This window comes from Cynoglossus semilaevis, chromosome 12 (assembly GCF_000523025.1).
Source record: "Cynoglossus semilaevis isolate Cse_v1.0 chromosome 12, Cse_v1.0, whole genome shotgun sequence".
Lineage (NCBI taxonomy): Eukaryota > Metazoa > Chordata > Actinopteri > Pleuronectiformes > Cynoglossidae > Cynoglossus > Cynoglossus semilaevis.
In genome coordinates, this window is record NC_024318.1 from 6,446,343 (window position 1) to 6,465,892 (window position 19,550).

Genomic DNA, 19,550 nt, shown 5'->3' on the forward strand with positions numbered 1-19,550 from the left:
ATGAAGCAGGATTCGCCGGACAGCTTGTGTGGCGATGTCACCCGTTTTATAAAATCCTTGTTTGGGCACAACAGGAAAATAGAAAGGATTTTAAGATTAAGATGGGGGGGAGGCGGGGGGGTTAAAAGGAAGAGGAAGGACGTCTAGACCTGTGGTTCAGTGGCAGAATAGATGGTCTGACCTCGTCTGAGCGTCGAGATGACATCGCCATTATCTGCCAAGAAATTCCACGTGTGCACGAGGGGAGCGGCAGCACCTCCTGCTTCCACTCCTGAAAAATAATCAGCCAAACAAACCACCACCGGCCAAGCAACGGAAACCGCCTTAATCAGAAGATAATCTCACTGCTGATTTTTTTTTTAAGGAGGGATTAATTTATTCTCAGCATATCCTAAGCCACTCATGCAGGATATAAAATCCTAGATTATTTCCTGCTTGGTTAACCTGCATCCGGCCAGTCCCTCTCACAAAGCCGGACTAATGTTGCCATTAGTTATGCTCCTCTGGTGGCCAAAGGATTGATCCCGCAGACTTAGAATCCAATAAATTCGTACATGAATGGCAGCGGGAGATAACGTGTTTGTGACAGATAAAGTGAGGAACCGATCAGAGCAGAAACACGATTGGAAAAACACGATTAACTGTTTATTATTTGGGGAAAAGATTCACATTGGCATCAATTTCAGTCCTGAATACTAGGCTAATGGATTTTTTTTAAAACTTGTATTATTTTTTTTCCTATACCTTTAAAAGGACAAATTTATTTAAAAACTTAAAATTAACATTTATATTAAACACAAAATAAATTAAAAAAATTAAAATTAACATTTATATTAAACACAATTCAGGACACAAATTTCAGTTTCACGAATTGGATTTAATTGTATTTAGAGCAGTGCTTCTTTTTTAGCAAAATACCTTGTAAAATATTTGGTTCCCCAAGTATCGAGTATGAGCCACACTGATCCACAGCAGCAGCCTATCATGTTCAGTTGAGTACATCAGAATAATATTATCAGCCTATTGATTAGCCAGAGAGACTCTGTATACGGAAATCGTACTAGATTTTAAAAGTTAAATAAAGCAGATTCCCCATGTACCACTAGAGGGAGTACTATCAGTGGTAGTCATAACAACAACATTCATTGTATTCTGACAGGCTGAAAGCCCGCTGTTTACTGTTTTGCCAAAAAAGTGTTTTAATTCTTTTTATTTTGGGCTTTACATTAAAGATGATGGGGTAAAACAAAACTTTTAAAAATCCAGTTAGGAGCTAAATATTTCCATCCTATTTTTCTTTTTACAGACCAATGTTTAGAAAAGGATTTCTCTCATACGCTGATGCTAAAAACACTTTATTTTTTGCCATTTCGTCAACTACAACCACTTTTTGACAAAGAACAAGACGCGCAAACTCAGCAAAAGGAAACTTCAAAGCCAAAACAAACAAGTAGACCAACAACCAGACGACGGCAGGAGCACGTCCTCAGTCATAAACACTGTGGCTGTCACAGACATCATCAGGCCATAAAACTACAGCCGCACTAACTGCTGCTGCTGCTGCTGCTGCTGCTGCTGCTACAGAGCCTAAAGAGAGGATCTGATAAGGGGCCCGAGGGGAAACAACAGTGTGTTCGGGGACCAGAGATTGTCTGGAAGACAGATAAGGAGACAGAGGGACAGGTTATCAGCTGTTTATGAGGTGTCGCTCTGCTCCAACACTCACCTGTTCTGCAGGAGACACAGGGAATGACAAGCAGGCGTCCCACTGATTCAGGCAGGAATTCTCATGCCACTGATGACTTGCAGTGCAGGTGTCCTTTAAAACAAGGGATTCCATAACTAATGTTCTTTGATTTATCTTTTCGGGTTGGGTTGAAAAAACAAAATAAGATGTGGAACACCATTCGCCAGACGAGCAGCCATTTTTGTGGGTTTTTACTTTTGGAGCAAATGGTTATACTTTTATATGTTACATACATGTAGACATGCATACGTGTATATAGTGACGGGTTAATGTGCAGAGACACTGCCCCTTTACCCCTTTTTTTGGCATCAGTCACAATGGTTTCAGATGGAAATATTTACTAGTGAAAACTAAATCCAGTAGATGGCGATAATTCAATTCAAATGAAGAAAAACGGAAAAAAAGATGGAGAACAGTGAGTGGAGGCAGCTCATAGGTGGAGGAGGGAATTCAAATCAAGTTAGAAATATAAATGAGAACAGAATTAGAATAAACTAGTTTCTAAGCTATCTGTGCTAAACGGGATTTATTGCTCCCTCTGCTGGAAACCTACATGCTGTGATCATTCATACGCAAATCCAAAATGTTTGCACATTCTATAGTAAATAATAATCTTCAGTCACAGACACAGTCAGTGTGGTCAGTGACGAAACAGTTCCTGTCAAACATGGACAAGTACTGATGCTCTGCTCTGCTTCAGAAACAACTGAGAGAAGACTGGAACAGTGCAACACGCCCCAGTGTTTTGTTGCTGTCTCTCAGCCATGTGGGGAAAAATATTGCCATCAGTTTTTTTTCTGTCTGTGTACTCAGTCATACACACTGTCACACTGAAAAAGCACGGAAGCGTCAGAACTCAACACTTTAACAATTGCATATTTAAATCCAAATAATTTGTATCTTGATGTAATCCAGTGCAGGAGGGGTGTAGTCTATGTTTCCTATATCCATATATGTATAAATGTAAATATACACACATATATTTGCACTATATTTACACATATATACATATATATGTATATATATTTATATATAAACCCCATGTATATGGGGGTGCTATGCAGAAAGTAAATTATTCTTCAATTCAATGATCCTTAATATATACATGCATGTACATATATAACCTGTTTATATCTATCAATGTATGCATGTATGTATGTATGTATATATATTAAGTGGGGGGAACGCTGTACAAGGATGATAACAATTAAATAGTACTGCATGTTAACAATGCTGCTAAATACATGCATAAATATAACAAACATGTCCATGTCCAATCACTTCGTGGGCATCTTTTTTTCCTACGTGACGTTCTTTAACATCCATTCTACAATTCCACCGCATCAAACGAACATGTCTTCAATAAACACCAGCGCCACGAGAAGCTGCTGAACGACAAAGCTCCAGATTTTTTAATCATTATTCTTTCACCCACATAAATGATCATAACAAATGACAATCTCTGTGCAGAGAAGAGAAGGGGGGGGGGCACAATAGGGGGGGAGCCTGACAGCCATTTCCACAACAGATGTTTTTACAGAGGGGTGTCTTCTCTCCACTGAGCAGTCTCACACATGAGAGACCCCCAAAAGCTTCAGAGAAACGTCCAGAAAACCAACATGTAAATTTGTAACTGCCACGTCTCAGGCTGGCGGGGGCCACGCCAATTTAATTTCTGTTTGAAAAAAAACCCAAAAAAACAAAAAACAAACAAACAAGAGGGAAGCGCGAAATAAACACATCAACGCGCAGGAGTTTCAAAAAGACAAAGGGACAGAATTAGAACTTCAATATCAGGGGGGAGGTGGTGGGAGGGGGACGGGGAAGGGGGGGCAACAGACAACATTGTTATGTGTTATCATGAAAAGATGACTCGCTATTGATCCAGGCTGGGGCAGAGGCTGCACTATTGACAGGAAGACAAAATATGTTGGAGGGGCAATTTTTCATACATTTGTCCTGTTCACTCCATCACTGTGGGGTGAGGGTGAGGGTGAGGGGGGGTGTTCTGGGCTGTATATAATAATACGTGTGCTCTTTATTTCCCTTCAGATCAATGGTAATGTTGGGGGGGGGGTGTCGCTAAGATGGATGCTGGAGGCAGGTTAACCTATCGACTGGTGAACAGAGACACACACAGGACAGGACAAGGGAGAAAAAGCAATTTACTGGCTGTAGTTCTGGTCTGGAACCCGACCGCTTCTGTTGTATCGGATTTTACTACAGCCACAAACATTTATTAAAGTCAAAAAAGTGAAAAGTTTGTTACACTTTTTTACACTACACCATTTTGGATGAACAATGTAACCTTGTTTGTCTCTACAGTTTTTTTAGTGACCACTTCCTGGGATCAGGAGAAAAGAGACAGACAGGATGACAGACCAGTCCACAGAGTTAGCCCAGATCTGGATCAGGTCAGTCTCACCTACTAATCTCATGCTCCAAGTCTCTGCAAGTTATTAACCTGCAGCTTATGATAATAGGTTACAAAAAAAAAAATCAAAAAAAAAATGTTTTAATTGAAAATATTTCAAACCTGTGCACAATAACTCTTTGAATGCTTCGACACGGAGCAGAGAGGGGTGAAATGATGATCTCTGATTGGAGATAAGTGGCGACTGTGAGGCCTCACATTGTGAGAGTTTCAATTAATTAAACTGCACTAAGCTTGAATTCACCCTGTAAATGCACCTTTTGTGCCGCGTTGGAAGGGAGATGTGTAAAAGTGTTTAATATTTTCAGCAAATTCTCCACTTTGAATAACACGCTGATCCCATTTCTGCTGCACAGGTGATTAAACAGAAGAAGAAAAAAATATATATATATATCAGATAATTCTCATCCATTCTATTGTGGATGCTGAGCCACACCTTCGCAAAGAAACAATAAAATCCAAATATGAAGTCACACTGGCTGAACTGCAAGTGGAACGTTAATAGAATAAAACTGTTCCAACAGACGGCACTGAGCATTATTGTTGAAAGTTGGGTGGGGAATGAGGAGGGGGTTAATTAATTTGGCAGTAAATCATTCAGTGTTTTGGTGACTCTGGTGATGAAATGTCATTTCTTTTTGTTGAGACCCCCCTACACACACACACACACACTGACCCCCCACCTTTGCCTGTGTGAAAATAGAAATCTGTGCCACCAGTACAATGTCCACATTATTTGCCCTTGACACAACACTGTTGCAGGACCAGCCTGACTCCTCCATAGAGAAACATGTAAACAAAGACACTAACTATTACCTTCCAATTTTTACAATGTTATTGTCTGTGTATTATTTCTGTTGTTACTTTTTTCTGAATTTATGATTCATAAGAAACCAAAAAGACTTTTACAATATCACATTCCACCTGCCAAAAGACACTGAATTCATTTAAAGTTGAAATGTTTAGCCTGACATCCTTTTTCCATTTTCCTCTCTGGCTTTACAAAGTTTTATGGTTTTCTTACATATGTAAACTATACAAGATTGTACTAGATGTTCGAATAAAAATAATCAAAGAGCCAAATATAACCTTTTAACAAAAACACGATAAATATTTGACTTTAAATGCAGTAACTGTCGTTTTTTTTTCTTCCCTGTAAGGCAGCGGCTAAAGGTCTGTCTCGACAAATAACTCAATGCTGCCATCTAGTGGCAAGATACGGTAAAGCGAGGACATTCGACCGTAAGATGTCATTGGTTCTGTTAGTCTGTATTTATTTATAAAAACTAAATGAACTAATATCAAAAGAAATTGAAAACAGAAGAAACATTACGTAAATTAAAGATTTGCCCATCCGAATCACGTGACTGTGACATTTAAACACCACTACAGAAATGGTACTGGGAGTGTTAAGAGTGGAGTGATTTTGTTAACATGCAAATATGTAAAGATTATGTTTGGTTTTTTGGGGGGTGGCGGTGGGAGGGGGCAATTCATTTGAAAAAATGTTAGTTTTCTTTTACAATAGCTTCAAACCACGTGCACCCTGCTCTCTGTCTCCTGTATCTCAGCCGCACCTGTCTAGCCATGATCTCAGGGTTCAACCAGAGTTCAGCCAAGTCCAGAATTGTTCTTGTTTGTTTTATCAGTGGCCTGTACCATATTTCCTGATGAATTACTACAGCTGACAAGAGATACCGCCGAGGGAGCTAGACAACAATTGCGTGGGCATTAATGATTTACATGTACATATCTGCATTAATACCAACACAGACGGAGGTAACTGAGAGCGGGATCTGATGGCACCATTGATGCTGCCTCAGATAACACCTCGATCATCAACTATGTATGGATCTGGCAAAAAAGGTATAAGGTAATGTCCCAGTGAGAGTAGACTGACTGTTTGCTGGCATGTCATGGAGGAGAACAGAGATGAAGCAGAGAGTCAGGAAACACAGAAGGTTCCACAACACTGCTGACTCTTTTAATAAAGCTAATTTGCTTTAAAATGTCTGGTGGAAATACTTCAATGTCTTTCTTTTTAGGTGTGCTGCCTTTAATACATATCAGTAAAGATAACAATCTGAGCCAGTGAGATGAATTACACATGCTGCTTTATAACATTCAATGTCCAATATGGTCTCACGGTTAGAATTTCTGGTTCTCACCCAGGTGTTGTGAGCTCAACTCCCGGTATTGGAATTATACATTTACAAAAGTAGAGATAAGATATTTCTATCCATAAAGTACAGCATCAAAGCTCAGTACTACCACTAAATCATGATACCTTTAGTGTCACAATGTTTATCAGGGAAAAAAATAGACTGAAGTTTACAATACGGGTCATCCTCCACGTTAGAAGTGGAAAAACATGTCAAAAAATAATTATATTAAAAAGACACACTGCTCTTTATTAGATGTTAGATGGTGATACAACATGGCCGCCTGCATGGACTATGTTCACTTCGGATGTAAATTGGGAGAAAAAAATTTTTTTTTACTTCTTCAAAAAAATGTTACTCTTGTGTGGCCTTATACCGATTTAGATGTTAGTTGATAGTTAGTTTTTAGCAATACAATACAAATTAATTCCCAAATACGTTTACCAAGTTCTCAACCTGTCCCGTAAAAGCGAGATTTTAAACAACGTCATTCAAGTACTCACCGAAAGAGGAAGGCGGAGGGAGGTCAGGACGCATTTCAAGCAGGAAATGACGTAATAGTGTTTTGAATTGTGTGGGCCAAAACCTGCGCACAAATAAAGATTCTGCACCCACGACTGAGCAGCTTCACCCCTGTGATATATAGGGATTTTCACAGATACATGTCTCCATAATTTCAGACAGTAAGTTAAACAGTATGAAAATTTGCACTAAAACATAGCTTAGCATAGTTTTTGCATGCCGCCTTCTCCGTTAGCATGTTCGTTTACATCAAGGTACAGAGCTAACCCGAAGCTAACGGTCTAACAGTATCCCAGCCATGGTTAATGTGCAAATATTAAAAAGTAACCGTGTCTGTGAGTTTCGTGCGAATTGGAATTGACGTGAGGGTACAATGACAACTTAGCGGAGATTTAGTTTGTAACATTTCCCGCATGAATAATCCACAGCCACAACAATGAACAACACAACAGCAGATCGACGTTATTGTGACACTTGAGCTTCAGCATTGTTGATAACGTTTGAAGCGTTTGTCGAACGTGTTAGGCTTGTTGGAGATTATTGTGATGTCCAAATGTTGGAGGTTTATTAAATGGGCTAATTCGTTCAACCAAAAGGAGTTCATAAACTAAAAGTGAAACCTGACCACGGGCTGCTGACTATGTCTTATACAAACAGGCTTTTTTATAAGATACGTGAACGTACTTTAGCTGGGTTTCAGCTCTTAGGTAATAACTGATGTTCTGTATTTAGTTCAGGGCAGACAGCTGCTGTGTGACTGGTTATTTAAGGTCCATAACTGTTCTTCCTATGTAACTCTTTACGGCAGCACTTCTACTACACAGAAGAGTAGGAGAGTGCAATGGAACTCCACAAAATCATCCACAGTGCCATGCACGAATTTATTCACGCTTATATCCCTGATGCAGATCTCAGGTAAACAAAGACCAGTTTTATCTCTTGCATTCTTTCGGTTAAAGTGTTGAAAGTTGCCTTTTTTATTTTTTTTAAACATTTGATTCAGTGCACTGGATGATGTTCTCCTCTCCTACATCACTGGAGTTCTGGAGGACCTTGGCTCTCCACACAGTGTGGAGGAGAACTTCGATGTGGAGGTTTTTGCAGAGATGTTAGAGGCTTACATCCCTGGATTTGCTGAAATTGACAGGTAAACAATACTTTACGTGTTTCAACGTATATATTCATTTTCCAATGTTAAACTTTATTATTATAGCATAATATACTTATCTGTTATGAGTCGTGATGGCATAATTAGTTTTGTCTATATAAAAGTTGTTGGTGATTAATTGTTATATCTCTGGCATATTTTTGTATTAAACAAATATCTGGGTTTTTTTTTTTGTTTTGTTTTTTTGCAGTGTTAAAGTCTGTGAAATGATGTTCAGCCTGGCTTCAAAACTAGCTTCTGCTCGAACAACAGGTATTATAACTTTCATAATTTCTGGCTACACCTGTAATACTGGACTAACTACATGATTAATATATAAAAATCACAAAAATAATAATGTAATTCAAAACATGTACATGCACATTTAACCTGCACATAAAATAATTTGTTAGACCCGTTATAAATGGAAACCTTTCTGTCATTGTATTCCAGCCGAAGAAGACAGTACTTTACCTAAATCAGGAAGCGATGACGTTTCACTAAAACTCACCTCATTGAGTGTTGACGTTGCATCAGGGAAAGAATTGGACTGTAGAGAATCACAGACAGAGGGCGCCACTGCCAAGGTAATCATTTTAATCCAGTGTCTCCTTATTAATGCTGCTGATTGAACTTTTCTGTTGAACTCAGCATTAGCATTAAAACTGTGTTTGCATGCAGCTACCAGTGTCTGAGTGGGAAGCCCAGGAGCAACACCTGCTGGAGATGTTTCCCAAGTGTAGCGTCTCCGAGGCCCGGAGCGCTCTGTCCATCGCCAAAGGCGACATGGAGGAGGCGGTGCGCCTAATCATAGAGGGAGACGTCCAACTGAATCCCACTCCTAATGTGCGTCTGCCTCTAAATCCCCCACTATGTGTTAAAAATATGACTAAAATTTGTTATTTTTTTCCCCTCAAGGTTAATCAAGGGAAAGGTATTTCTCACCTTCCTGACCAGAAGCTCAAAGAGAGCATCCTGGAGAAGTGAGTGAGACTGATTTTGTTCAGTGGAGATCAGATTGAGATTTGCTGCTTGTGTTAATGACTCTACCTCTGCTCCGCAGATACATGTTGGTGGACAGCGAGGAGGACAAGAAAACGCACAGACCTGTCGCTCCTAAAGATGTGAGTCTCCCCCTGGTTTCATCGCTCAAGTGAACGTGTGTTTTTACAGTAGCCAACCCTGTGTTGTGTTCTACAGGCCCCCAAGAAATTAGTGCGCTACCACGGCAACCAGGTGGTCACGACGAAAGGCGAGCGATATCAACTCGTGAAGAAGAACGAGACGGAGGAAATGAAGAAGACCTATGTGAATCTGAAGCCTGCCAGGAAATACAGGTTCCATTGATGGCAGGAGCAGCAGTGTGAGAGCAGCTACTGACAGTACTGTTTACAGAGATAACTACGAACTAAAACATTTACCCTGACATTGGTTTAGTTTCATTTACCCCCAGGAACTCGTTTCATTTGGTGACAGTGGCTTATTTGAGGACATTACATGTATATTTTTCAGCCCATTTGTGTCGCCGTTTATTTACTTGAGTAACCTCTGGACATTGTTGAATCTCGTCTTCTAGTTTGTGCGACGGTGTAACTTAATGTTTCGTCATCTCAGCAGGTCTGATGTTGCACTGATTGTGTGTTCTTAAACATTTATATTAAAAGTTTGATTTTAGCATCTCTCCTTTATATGTTAACTTCAATACACGTTCATAATTATGGTTTAACACTATAGGAACAAATGTTTTGGTTTTCCTTTAGTTTTACTGGTGCTGTAAAATCTTAGCTGCGACAAGTCATTTTTTCTCTCTGTGCCAAATTTATTTAATGGTCCAGTAACATTCAAGATACTTGGCTTAAATTATATATGATGCCGAAAAATGTGTTTTCAAGTATATTATGTGTTCAAAAGAGATACTTTTTTCTGTTCATAGCTTTAAAATATTGTTTTAAGTACTTTTTGCAAAGGCATCGTCTTTTTTAGCAGTAAGTGACTGCACAAAACACAAATTGATTTATTTTGATTTCTGCACTAGCGCCCTCTATTGCGCCGTGGTCTCTGACGCCATCACGTGGAGACTTAAAAACCTGCAGCATGTTTTAATAAAGAGTATCTATTTAGAACGTGTGTATGTTTTTGTTTAAGTATCGATAGTTGGCGCCAATATATTGATAACATTCGACAAATATCACGATATATCGTAGTACTGATATTTTGGCACACCTCTAGGGAGCAGTGTTTACACTGGACTTTCTCTTATCCCATCATGCTTGAGTTGTGTTGTGTTCATCTTGTTCATAGGTAACCTGTTGATTGGATGAAAATGATCTTGGAAATGTAAAGTATATTTAGATACATTTTTTCTTAGCCTAGCCTAGCATCAAATAAAGCAAGGTTAAGTGATGACGTGCAGTTAGAAGTCATGGGACGAACAATTTGGAATTATTTGATGTCAGAGCAGGTTATTACGTTAAATTGTCAAGTTGCTGCTCATCTTTCAAACGGCACTCGCTTTATTTTTGATACAAATATTTAGATTTGCAGAATGATGTTTTTGGTCATCTGACTGATGTGACTGTAATGGTTGAGTTTTACTTCATTGGTGTGTCTTTTTTAATGAATTATTTTCTTCGTGCCACATAAATATGTTGTTTATATTCTTCCTCTTTATGGCTTTTTAAATAACAGCAGTATCCGTTGTGGTTTTATTGGATGTTTTTTGTTTTGTTTTCCTGAGTAGATGTAACACTGTGGATGGACAAACGGTGTGTTGTGACTGATACTCGTGTATATTAGCTGTGTGGGTTTTTTTTCACTTGCTGTGTGACGGTGTTACTGTAGAGCATAGACAGTATTTACTGAAGTATTTATCGAAGGCAAAGCTCACTTTTAACCAATTTACTGAGAAAATGCGTACGCACAATTTGTAGTAAATAAATAGTTTTTTTTAACGACAGTTTCAAGTGTTTTTCTTTTCTTCTTCACCTGAATACATCAACTGTAACAAGGGTGAATCATTTCACTCAGCCTGTAGTGTCACTAACATACAAGTATTAACAAAAAACAAGTTTAAACTTAGCAAACAAACTTTAATCAGTGGTGAACACACACTCTGTTTTCAGAACAGCATTTTTACCTGTTATGCTCACATTCAAAGCCATCAGTGCCCAAGTGAAAACATTTGGACTGCAGACTTTTTTTTTCTTAAATTCATGTTGTCACATTTAGTGGCCTATGTTAAGCAAAGGCACGCAGTTAACATGTTTATGGAGCAACAGCGTCACACTGTGGAAGCAGAAACAACTTTTTTTTTAGAGTGCAGAATTTTACAAAATACTCACGCATGTCACTGCACTTTACAAGTTCTGATTGTACAACCTAACAGGTGCAGACCCGTGTTTTCCTCATGGACTAAGTGCTTCGATGTAAACGTTGTTAACGCCACGGGCTGTCAGACTTTTCTACATTTAAAGGCTCTGGGAAAGCACTTTTAAATTATGGCTGAGGAAAACGGACACAGCTTAATCTCTGAAGATCTGAACACTTCTATGCCAGATGCAGGTTTTCAAGTGGAAACAGAGTTCTGTTTTTACTGCACTGAAAGTGAATCCCAGAGCTGCTTCACTTAATACTTCTGTGTCCGTTAAACACAACTCTCACCGCTACAACAATTAAGTGCAAACTTTTTTTTTTTTACTAATTATACTTACTGTTTAAGAAAACACCTGTAATGAAGTTCCCAAAAATTTAAATTTACTTCAAGTGAACCTTTGAACCATGAACAATTAGGACACTTGCTTTAAATGCAATGAAAACTAAAATCTCTAGTTCTTTATTTTAGAGATTTTTTTTTAAAGATTTCTGCTTTTTGTATTTATTTACCAGGCAAATTAACAAGTAAGAAATGTGTGCTTTTACTAACAAACACACTCTGGGATGTTTCCCTATCAGTATGATATCATGTCTTATACTGCAGAAAAGAAAAAGATGTGACTTGGGTGATACAGAATGGCAGGCCTGCCTGCAGTCCAGCTCCATCTCTGATATTAAAAATGTCCAGGACTACAAAAATAAGGACAATCGGGAACAAATAAATTAAAAAAAGTAAAAATACTTGGTTAGAGGAAACAACAAAATCTTTTTCCCTGTAAACTAATGTTCAATTTCATTACTATAGGGCAGATTTTAGTTACTATTGCATCTTTAGGAAAACGTACCAACTTTTCCTAAAGTGCCGTTTTGTAATAATCGCAACCAAAATTGCACAATTTAAATTTTTGTCTGTGCTTCTTGGACTGTTTCTGGACAACAGGATAGCACATGCAAAAAAAGTCTTTACAAAAACAAATCAAGCAAGAGCATAAATTAAGTACAAGGCGATCAATGTGCTTGAAAAAATATTTAGCAGCAGGTCATCACGTATTCCTTCAGTTTAATCTACTTAAATAACCCAGGTGTATTTTGATCACCGATCTAATCTCAGTCTTTTATTACTGAGTCTATTTTTTTCTTCTAATTCTACCGAATTAAACCTTCTCTGATGGCTCCCAGACGTCCTGTGAGGAGTAAGCGTTGATATAATACAGGTAACACAGATACATGAGTGTATACACAGTCCGACCTGTCATCTTTACAGTTAGGGATCAGTCTTTGTGACTACCACGGGGACTCTAAGATGAGAATATAAACGTCATAGGGCAGTCTTTGTGACTACCACAGGGACTCTAAGATGAGAATATAAACGTCACTAATCTAACCTTGACTGTGAAAACCTTTGTCTTAACTAAAGTCTACGGTATTAACGTAAAACCCCTGACGTATCCATTAGTGGTCGAAGTATCGAGGTTTCTCCACATGGTACCGATGTCATGCAATGGTTTGGAACTGGGTGAACATGTGCACCCACAAACCTATGAGCTTCAACTATGAGAGTGTGGATGGAACACTGACACGGGGAAAAAGGAGAAAAAAAGAGAACAAAAGCTCTTCAAGTAGCGTGAAATCCCAGTCGGACGTTTCTCTGATACTCGTCCTATCCAAGAGAGACGGACGTTTCTCTGATACTCGTCCTATCGGTGATGACAATGGCACTCGAAAGAGGTGACTGGGAAGCAAGAGAGTTTGAGACGGCTGCTTATTGCCATGCAGCTATCTATGTAGCTCCAAAGTCTGCATATGACATCAAAACACTCGGCAGTCACACATCCAAACGCATACGGGGATTTACAGCAGTCTACGTCAAGGTTTTACAGGTGCGTCTCTAACTGAGGCCGTGATCGTATCTACCCTTGATCATCGCTGTCAGTAGAGGACCAACCTGCAGAGCAAAATATTCTTGGTCAGTCTTGACAGTTTGTTGTTTTTAGAGCTACTGGTTCTTTTTAGACTTCAATCAAAAATATGTACATACATATATGTGTATCAGTGTATATATTGGTATATATGTGTATAAATATTTATACATATACTTTTTTGAGGGACATAGACTTCAGACAGCAGACACATTATTTTCAACATCCTCATATCATTCAAGACTGCATATATATTTCATCTGAACTAATTCTGGTACTCCATAAATATTCAGAGTAATTAGGTCAAAGGGAGGGTCATTATGGCCAAGGGACTTCATCTCACTAGTGACCTAAATGTGGATCAGATCTGATGTCCTCAAAACCAGCATTAAGACTAAAAGGACAACATTAAGTGTGTGTTTAACTTTCTACGAAACAAAATAAATAAATAAATAAAAACATCACAGTGAAAATATAAATAGAGCCCTAACAAATGCTGCTCCAACTTTTTCCAAGGACAGTGAAAGCATTGCTGTCAATATTCTCAAGTGTTCCTTCCACCTTGTGCTCAGTGTGGGGCAGTTTTTGTCATAAGACCCCAGTTGTTGAGGTCACAGCAAATGATTGGTCCGTACATGCCACCAATATGGCGGTTAGCGTAAACGCTTATGATAGACTCAGAGGCTGCAGATTGGTTTTTTATCCGAAAAGCCAACACGTTATTAATTTCAGAGGACGTCCTTCTTCCAAGACACCAGCTCCGTCCACTGGTCTGTTTCTAAACTGTTTTGAAGGAATTTACTTCTGAAAACTTTAGTGGTTTCAGATGTTCCTGCTTTTGACAGTGCATTTCCCATTTTAACGTTGCTGTTGTGTGTCTCCTTTGCTTATTTATTTATTTATTACGATTTTTCTTTCAGTAAATTATTGGGACAAAAGCTACTGTTTCTAATCAGCATGTGTTTTTTAAAAATATAATATAAAAAATAGTTTTACTTCTCGTGGGTCCCCGAGTGCTTCTCCCAACATCTTCTCGATGTTCCTCATGATGGCCACCTTTTGATGAGCTCTCAGAGGATACTCTATCCGCCTCGGGGTGGGAGCTCCCTGAAAACAACGGAGTCGTTCAGGTGAGCGCTCACAATGTAATTACATACACACTGTAAAGACAAAAAAACGTCAGCGGCTCAGACTTACCTTGTACCAGAAGTTAACAGTGATCGTCACCCCACCATTCAGCAGTGATTCAATGTGATGCCACCTGGGGTGAATAAAGTGCACTAAATGAATTTTTTTTTTTTAAAATACCAATATTATGATGCTAAAGTTAGAATGAAAATATTTTTTTTAAATACCAATATTATGATGCTAAAGTTATCATCACGACAGTTCAGGGTCAAACCAAGTATATGAAAAAAAATTGTTATTGGTTTTACACAGAAACAACACTGATGAATGTTTTTGCAATTTTGTCAACAGTCACCTTGGAATAAAGAATAAAACAGAAAAAATGAATGTCAAGCTCCGGGACGCAGGTCTTACAGAGAGCAACACAAACGCTTGTCTGTACGAGAGCGCCAGTTACGTTTGTGTGTGTGTGTGTGTAGAAGAATATGGGGGAGTGGGGGCAAGTTGACCTCAGTACCATCACCACCTGTGAGATTATCTGGCCAACAGTAACTCAGAAACAGGGAGTATGTGCATGCAGTTGTCAAGGTCTTACAGGAAGAGGAGAACAGATAACGAGAAGCATCGCCCGTCAACGGCGAGCACACAGAAGGTCAGGCTGGTCGGTGCAGTGGGTTTTCCACTGACTACGTGACTTTCAGTCCAAGTCAAATGGTGGATAATAGCACAGAATACCATTTTGTCATAACATGAACTTCTTACCAGTACATTGGGATGTAAAGGACATCTCCTGGACCAACTACTGCCTCATAGCCAACAACATTTTTAAAATTGGGAAACCTCTGGTAATCAGGATTGTCAAAATCCACCTGGATATAAATAAAATGCAACATGTTTAATTTTTTTTTTTTTTAAGTGAACCACGTTAGTCCGTGTGTATCAACGACCTACTTGACTCTGTCGGTCACAGGGGTGATGCACGGGGTAAGGGTAAAGACACTCAAACTGCTCAGGATGGAAGAGGAGACATCTCTTATGCCCTTTAATCTGTGCAAAGAAGTTCTGCTGCTCGTCATAATGTGCCGGTGTCACGTTGCCTGAGTGAGGACAGAATGTTCATAAAATGTCAGGAGTGAAATGGCAACGTCGATGTAACATTTTTATGGTAAAGAGACTACAATCCCGTCGGCAGCCGGTGACGTCCAAACCGCTAAAACTCCTTACCTTCCATGCCTATGAGCAGCAGGTTAGACGTCAGCTGCCCCCAGTTTCTCTTGGCCTGCTGTTTGTTGATCCAGTTCCAGTTGAAACCTAGGAAGTCAACAACTATCTTCTTTCCGACTGTGTCGTTCAAGGTCTGCTGCAAATATACTCTGGAATGTGAAGAAGGAAAAGAAAAAGTGCAGATGACAACATAAACAACAGCTTCTTAGAAAGAAAAAAAAAGTAAAAACACAGGGACATTTCATAGACGTGATTTAGATATGTGAGTGGACTTGTTTGATGATTTATCTCTCTGACTGTAAAGGTCAAAGGTTCAGCTGATCCAGGTCTCAGAAATGCTATGACATCAATGCCTCAATTCCAAGTCAGGCAAGGAGCGTTTTCCTTGGTATTCCTGTCTAAACGATTAGTCATTCCTCACCTTTTCCCGTGTGGTGTGAGACAAACAACATACGCTATAAAAGCCACCTGCATAACAACATCCTGGAATTCTGTTTGTTTTACAGCTGTGTGTTAACCCAGAAGCTGTCATGTTATCCAGTACATTTAAAACCATCCAGGACTGAAAAACAAAAATCACCTTTCCTCTCCTCCCATTTCTTCAGTCTGATGCATCTTTTCCACAAATTCTGAGAACTTCATTTCCACCCGCTGAGACTTGGGGACAAAGTCCTCAAAGTTGGCCATTTTCTTCTCATCGTAGTAGAGGAACTTGTGGTTTTCTGCAATGTAAACGGAGAAGTCGCCATTTCCAATGTTCTCCTGGAGGTACGGAATGTCCCATTTCAGAGCTGGATACACCAGGTTTGTGTCAGTCAGGACCACTGGCTCCTGGATAATAATATGGAAGAAAACACGTTTTGTTCACTTTCATCACAAGTTGTATAACCTCAAGGAAAAGCTGATATATATATATGAGGGAAATAAAAAAAAACAGATTCAGGTTTTTTCTATGTGTAAATAATAGTATAAGGAAAAAAACAGATTCAGTTTTTTTCTATGTGTAAATAATAGTATAATACTGTTAATGTTTTAAAATACTGTGGTAAAAAAAACAGCACTGTGTTAAACTGTTCCTGTGAAACAGGAGGGAAATTATTTTGTTCTCAATTGTATTCAAATATGTACTGTAAGTGACCTTCAAGAACGAGAACAACAACAACGATGTACAGAATTCCCAGCTCACACAAACGCAGCAGAGCCACAGAGGTATGTTTTACTGTATGTGTGTTTGTGTGCGCGAGCGCGTGCGTGTGTCTGTGTGTATAACGTCATATAAAGGTCTACGTGACGAAGTGAACGTAGAGGGGAAATGCGCGCTCCCGCTCCTGCTGCGCGGAGCGCGCATCGTACTGCCCACAGTTTCACTTTGACTGTAAAAACGCGGGACCGCGAGTCTCGCGTGCACGCTGGCAGTGATGCTGAAGAATCACAACGCAGGTTTAGGGGACTCAGCATGTTCTGATGGCAAAACAACGAGTTCCGCCGTACTTCGATTGTTAAAATAGGAATTGTTAAAACGTCGTTGAAGCCAACGTCTAAATAAAACGCCGTAGATGAACCGGGACACACCTGTCTCCAGGCCCGTTTTATGGAGCAACTAAGAACGTCACAATTTAGGTCACTGTATTTGGTTCATGCAAATCTTTTCTTAGATATTATTCCACTTTATATACATACATACGCGCGCATATATGTTTACATATATACACACACAAACAAACAATGGACAATAAGGCAGAATATATTCTGTTTATGGTGTTTATATTTATTCAACTCGGTCAAATCTTATAGGGTTGGTATGGCGCTTTTTTGTTCCAGAATATTCTGGAATGTAACAACCTGTTTTTACTAGTAAAGTGTTGGTCAATGAACCACAAATTGCGACTTCAGTGTGAGAGAGAAGTAATGAAACACAAATAAACATACATTTAGGAGCACAATTAGAGAACTTCTACACGATCTACATCTAACACTTACACAAACTAATTTAATATTGAAAATGTCACTATTTAATAGACTTAATCAATTGACTTAATCAGTATGAATTATTATTATTATAGACCTCAAATATAAAAAGCATTTAAATTACATTTAAATGTGCAAAAATAATGTGTTTTTCTTCATAAATTTCTTCAAAATAAAAACAAAAAAATATATATTTTGATGTGACACCTACAGGTGAGGTTAGTTATATATGTAGAAGACAGGTAAATTGTTGGGGACAAAAACACTGAATCATTAGGTTTTTGATATTTGAAGTTTGTGTTGGTATGAAATGATTAAAAAACACATTGCAGATAAACTTTAAATGAAAGAAAGCTGCAGACATATTTATTTACATATAATAGAAGACACATTTTGCTATTTGTTATATTATATACTTATATATATTCAGTTTTAGATATAAAGCTGAATGCATTACATTTAAAAGAAAAATAAAAGTGTGTAATCGCTTGAATTTGATTGAACAATTGCATGTTTTTGTGACTGTAGAAACCAATGTAATGAACGAAGTTAATATACACAATGTACATTTTTACACTTTTATAAACATACACACTAAAACATATTTTCACTGTCAATAAGCAACTTTTCTCTTTTAACGAAATACATTATTCAAGCTGAACACAGAAACATGACTAAATACAGTTTAAATATCTAATAATATAGAGTTGTGATCGTTCCAGTGACTTCTATCATTTCTCCCTGTTCTGTCCTTTTGTGTTTATGTTTTCTACTTCCTCTACTAAATCCATACGAACTTTGAGTTAAACTCAATATGATTTTCCCCAACATCACCATCTGTTCCACATGCCAATCCAACTTCATTTCCCTGACTCCTATGTGATTCTGTTTTAATATAAAAATGTCGGAGATACCCAACTACTTCCTGCATCTCAATAAACTTTCTGTGTTTTCACCTCGTTGTTGATGAGCATCTCCGCTCGGGGGTCACTGTGAGACAGTCTCGGGATGGCCTTGGTCGCGAAGGGGTATTTTCGGAGCTGAGACTCGTCCCAACCGAGGTCCTGGACGCCGGAGAAAGCGGCGCCGCCTTCGCTTGTCGCCGGATCGGGCTCTGCAACGGTCGCTGCTGCCATGGCCGCCGAGCAACGGAGAGGAGCAGCTTTATCCTTCCGACCTCCTGAGCGAAAAAATCGACTCCTGAGCCAGACTCTGTCCGACAGGAGGCTCCAAAAGAGGCGGAGAGATATTAGAGGAGCTTCTCCATTCAGAAATGTTACATTAGCGGAAGAAAAGTGCGTCTGTGGCTGCACAGCCTGGTGCTGTTTACACACCAGCGTTGACAAGCAGACAACGAAGCTCCACACACTCGATATCAAGAAGACACTCGCCTCAATGAAGTGTCATATTGTCAGACAGCGACATCTGCTGCACCGAATGACCAATCGATACCGCGGTGATAATACTTTAACTCCGCTGGAGGGCGCAACCGCATTTGTTTTACCTAGAAGACATCATTTGCCGAAATTAAAAATTAAAAAATCAACACGGCAAGTTACTACAAAATAGTTGACATCAGTTGTGTTAATTGATGTGTTTTGTTATGTTGTCTTTACTTTTCTGCATTGATTCTGCTCATTACTATTGCACAGTTATTTTGGTCTCAAATGTATGACATGACGCATTAACTGTTTGATGAATAAGTTCCTTGTGTAACACATTGATTAAAAGATGGGATGATTTAGGAGTGAACAAACACTTTTGTAATCGTGAGCCACTGTTTACCTGGTCATGGTAGCTGACACAGCACGGCAGTGGTGATTGGCTGTTCGTTCGTGGTGAGATAGCTGCGCACACTGTCCGTTTGCACAGTGGAATGATCGACAGTCTCGAACTACATGCTCTCAGTAGTGATGAATAAACATTT

At 39.0% G+C, this 19,550-nt stretch overlaps 2 protein-coding genes across 2 annotated transcripts; one reads left to right on the forward strand and one right to left on the reverse strand.

The window, feature by feature from the left end:
* Positions 1-6,894: 6,894 nt before the first annotated feature.
* Positions 6,895-10,613, forward strand: cuedc2 (CUE domain containing 2). The gene is made up of 9 exons (XM_008321774.3): positions 6,895-7,026; positions 7,674-7,780; positions 7,869-8,012; positions 8,224-8,285; positions 8,466-8,599; positions 8,694-8,858; positions 8,931-8,995; positions 9,076-9,136; positions 9,213-10,613. Exons 2-9 carry the CDS (start codon positions 7,707-7,709, stop codon positions 9,357-9,359), a joined length of 852 nt encoding a protein of 283 aa, XP_008319996.1. The 5' UTR covers positions 6,895-7,026; positions 7,674-7,706; the 3' UTR covers positions 9,360-10,613.
* Positions 10,614-13,054: 2,441 nt separating this feature from the next.
* Positions 13,055-19,113, reverse strand: hif1an (hypoxia inducible factor 1 subunit alpha inhibitor). Its single transcript, XM_008321775.3, has 8 exons — positions 18,580-19,113; positions 16,236-16,486; positions 15,656-15,804; positions 15,383-15,528; positions 15,194-15,300; positions 14,501-14,564; positions 14,300-14,410; positions 13,055-13,329 (listed from the first exon to the last, which is right to left on the reverse strand). The coding sequence occupies exons 1-8, from the start codon at positions 18,757-18,759 to the stop codon at positions 13,273-13,275; spliced, it is 1,065 nt and encodes a 354-aa protein (XP_008319997.1). The 5' UTR covers positions 18,760-19,113; the 3' UTR covers positions 13,055-13,272.
* Positions 19,114-19,550: the final 437 nt, after the last annotated feature.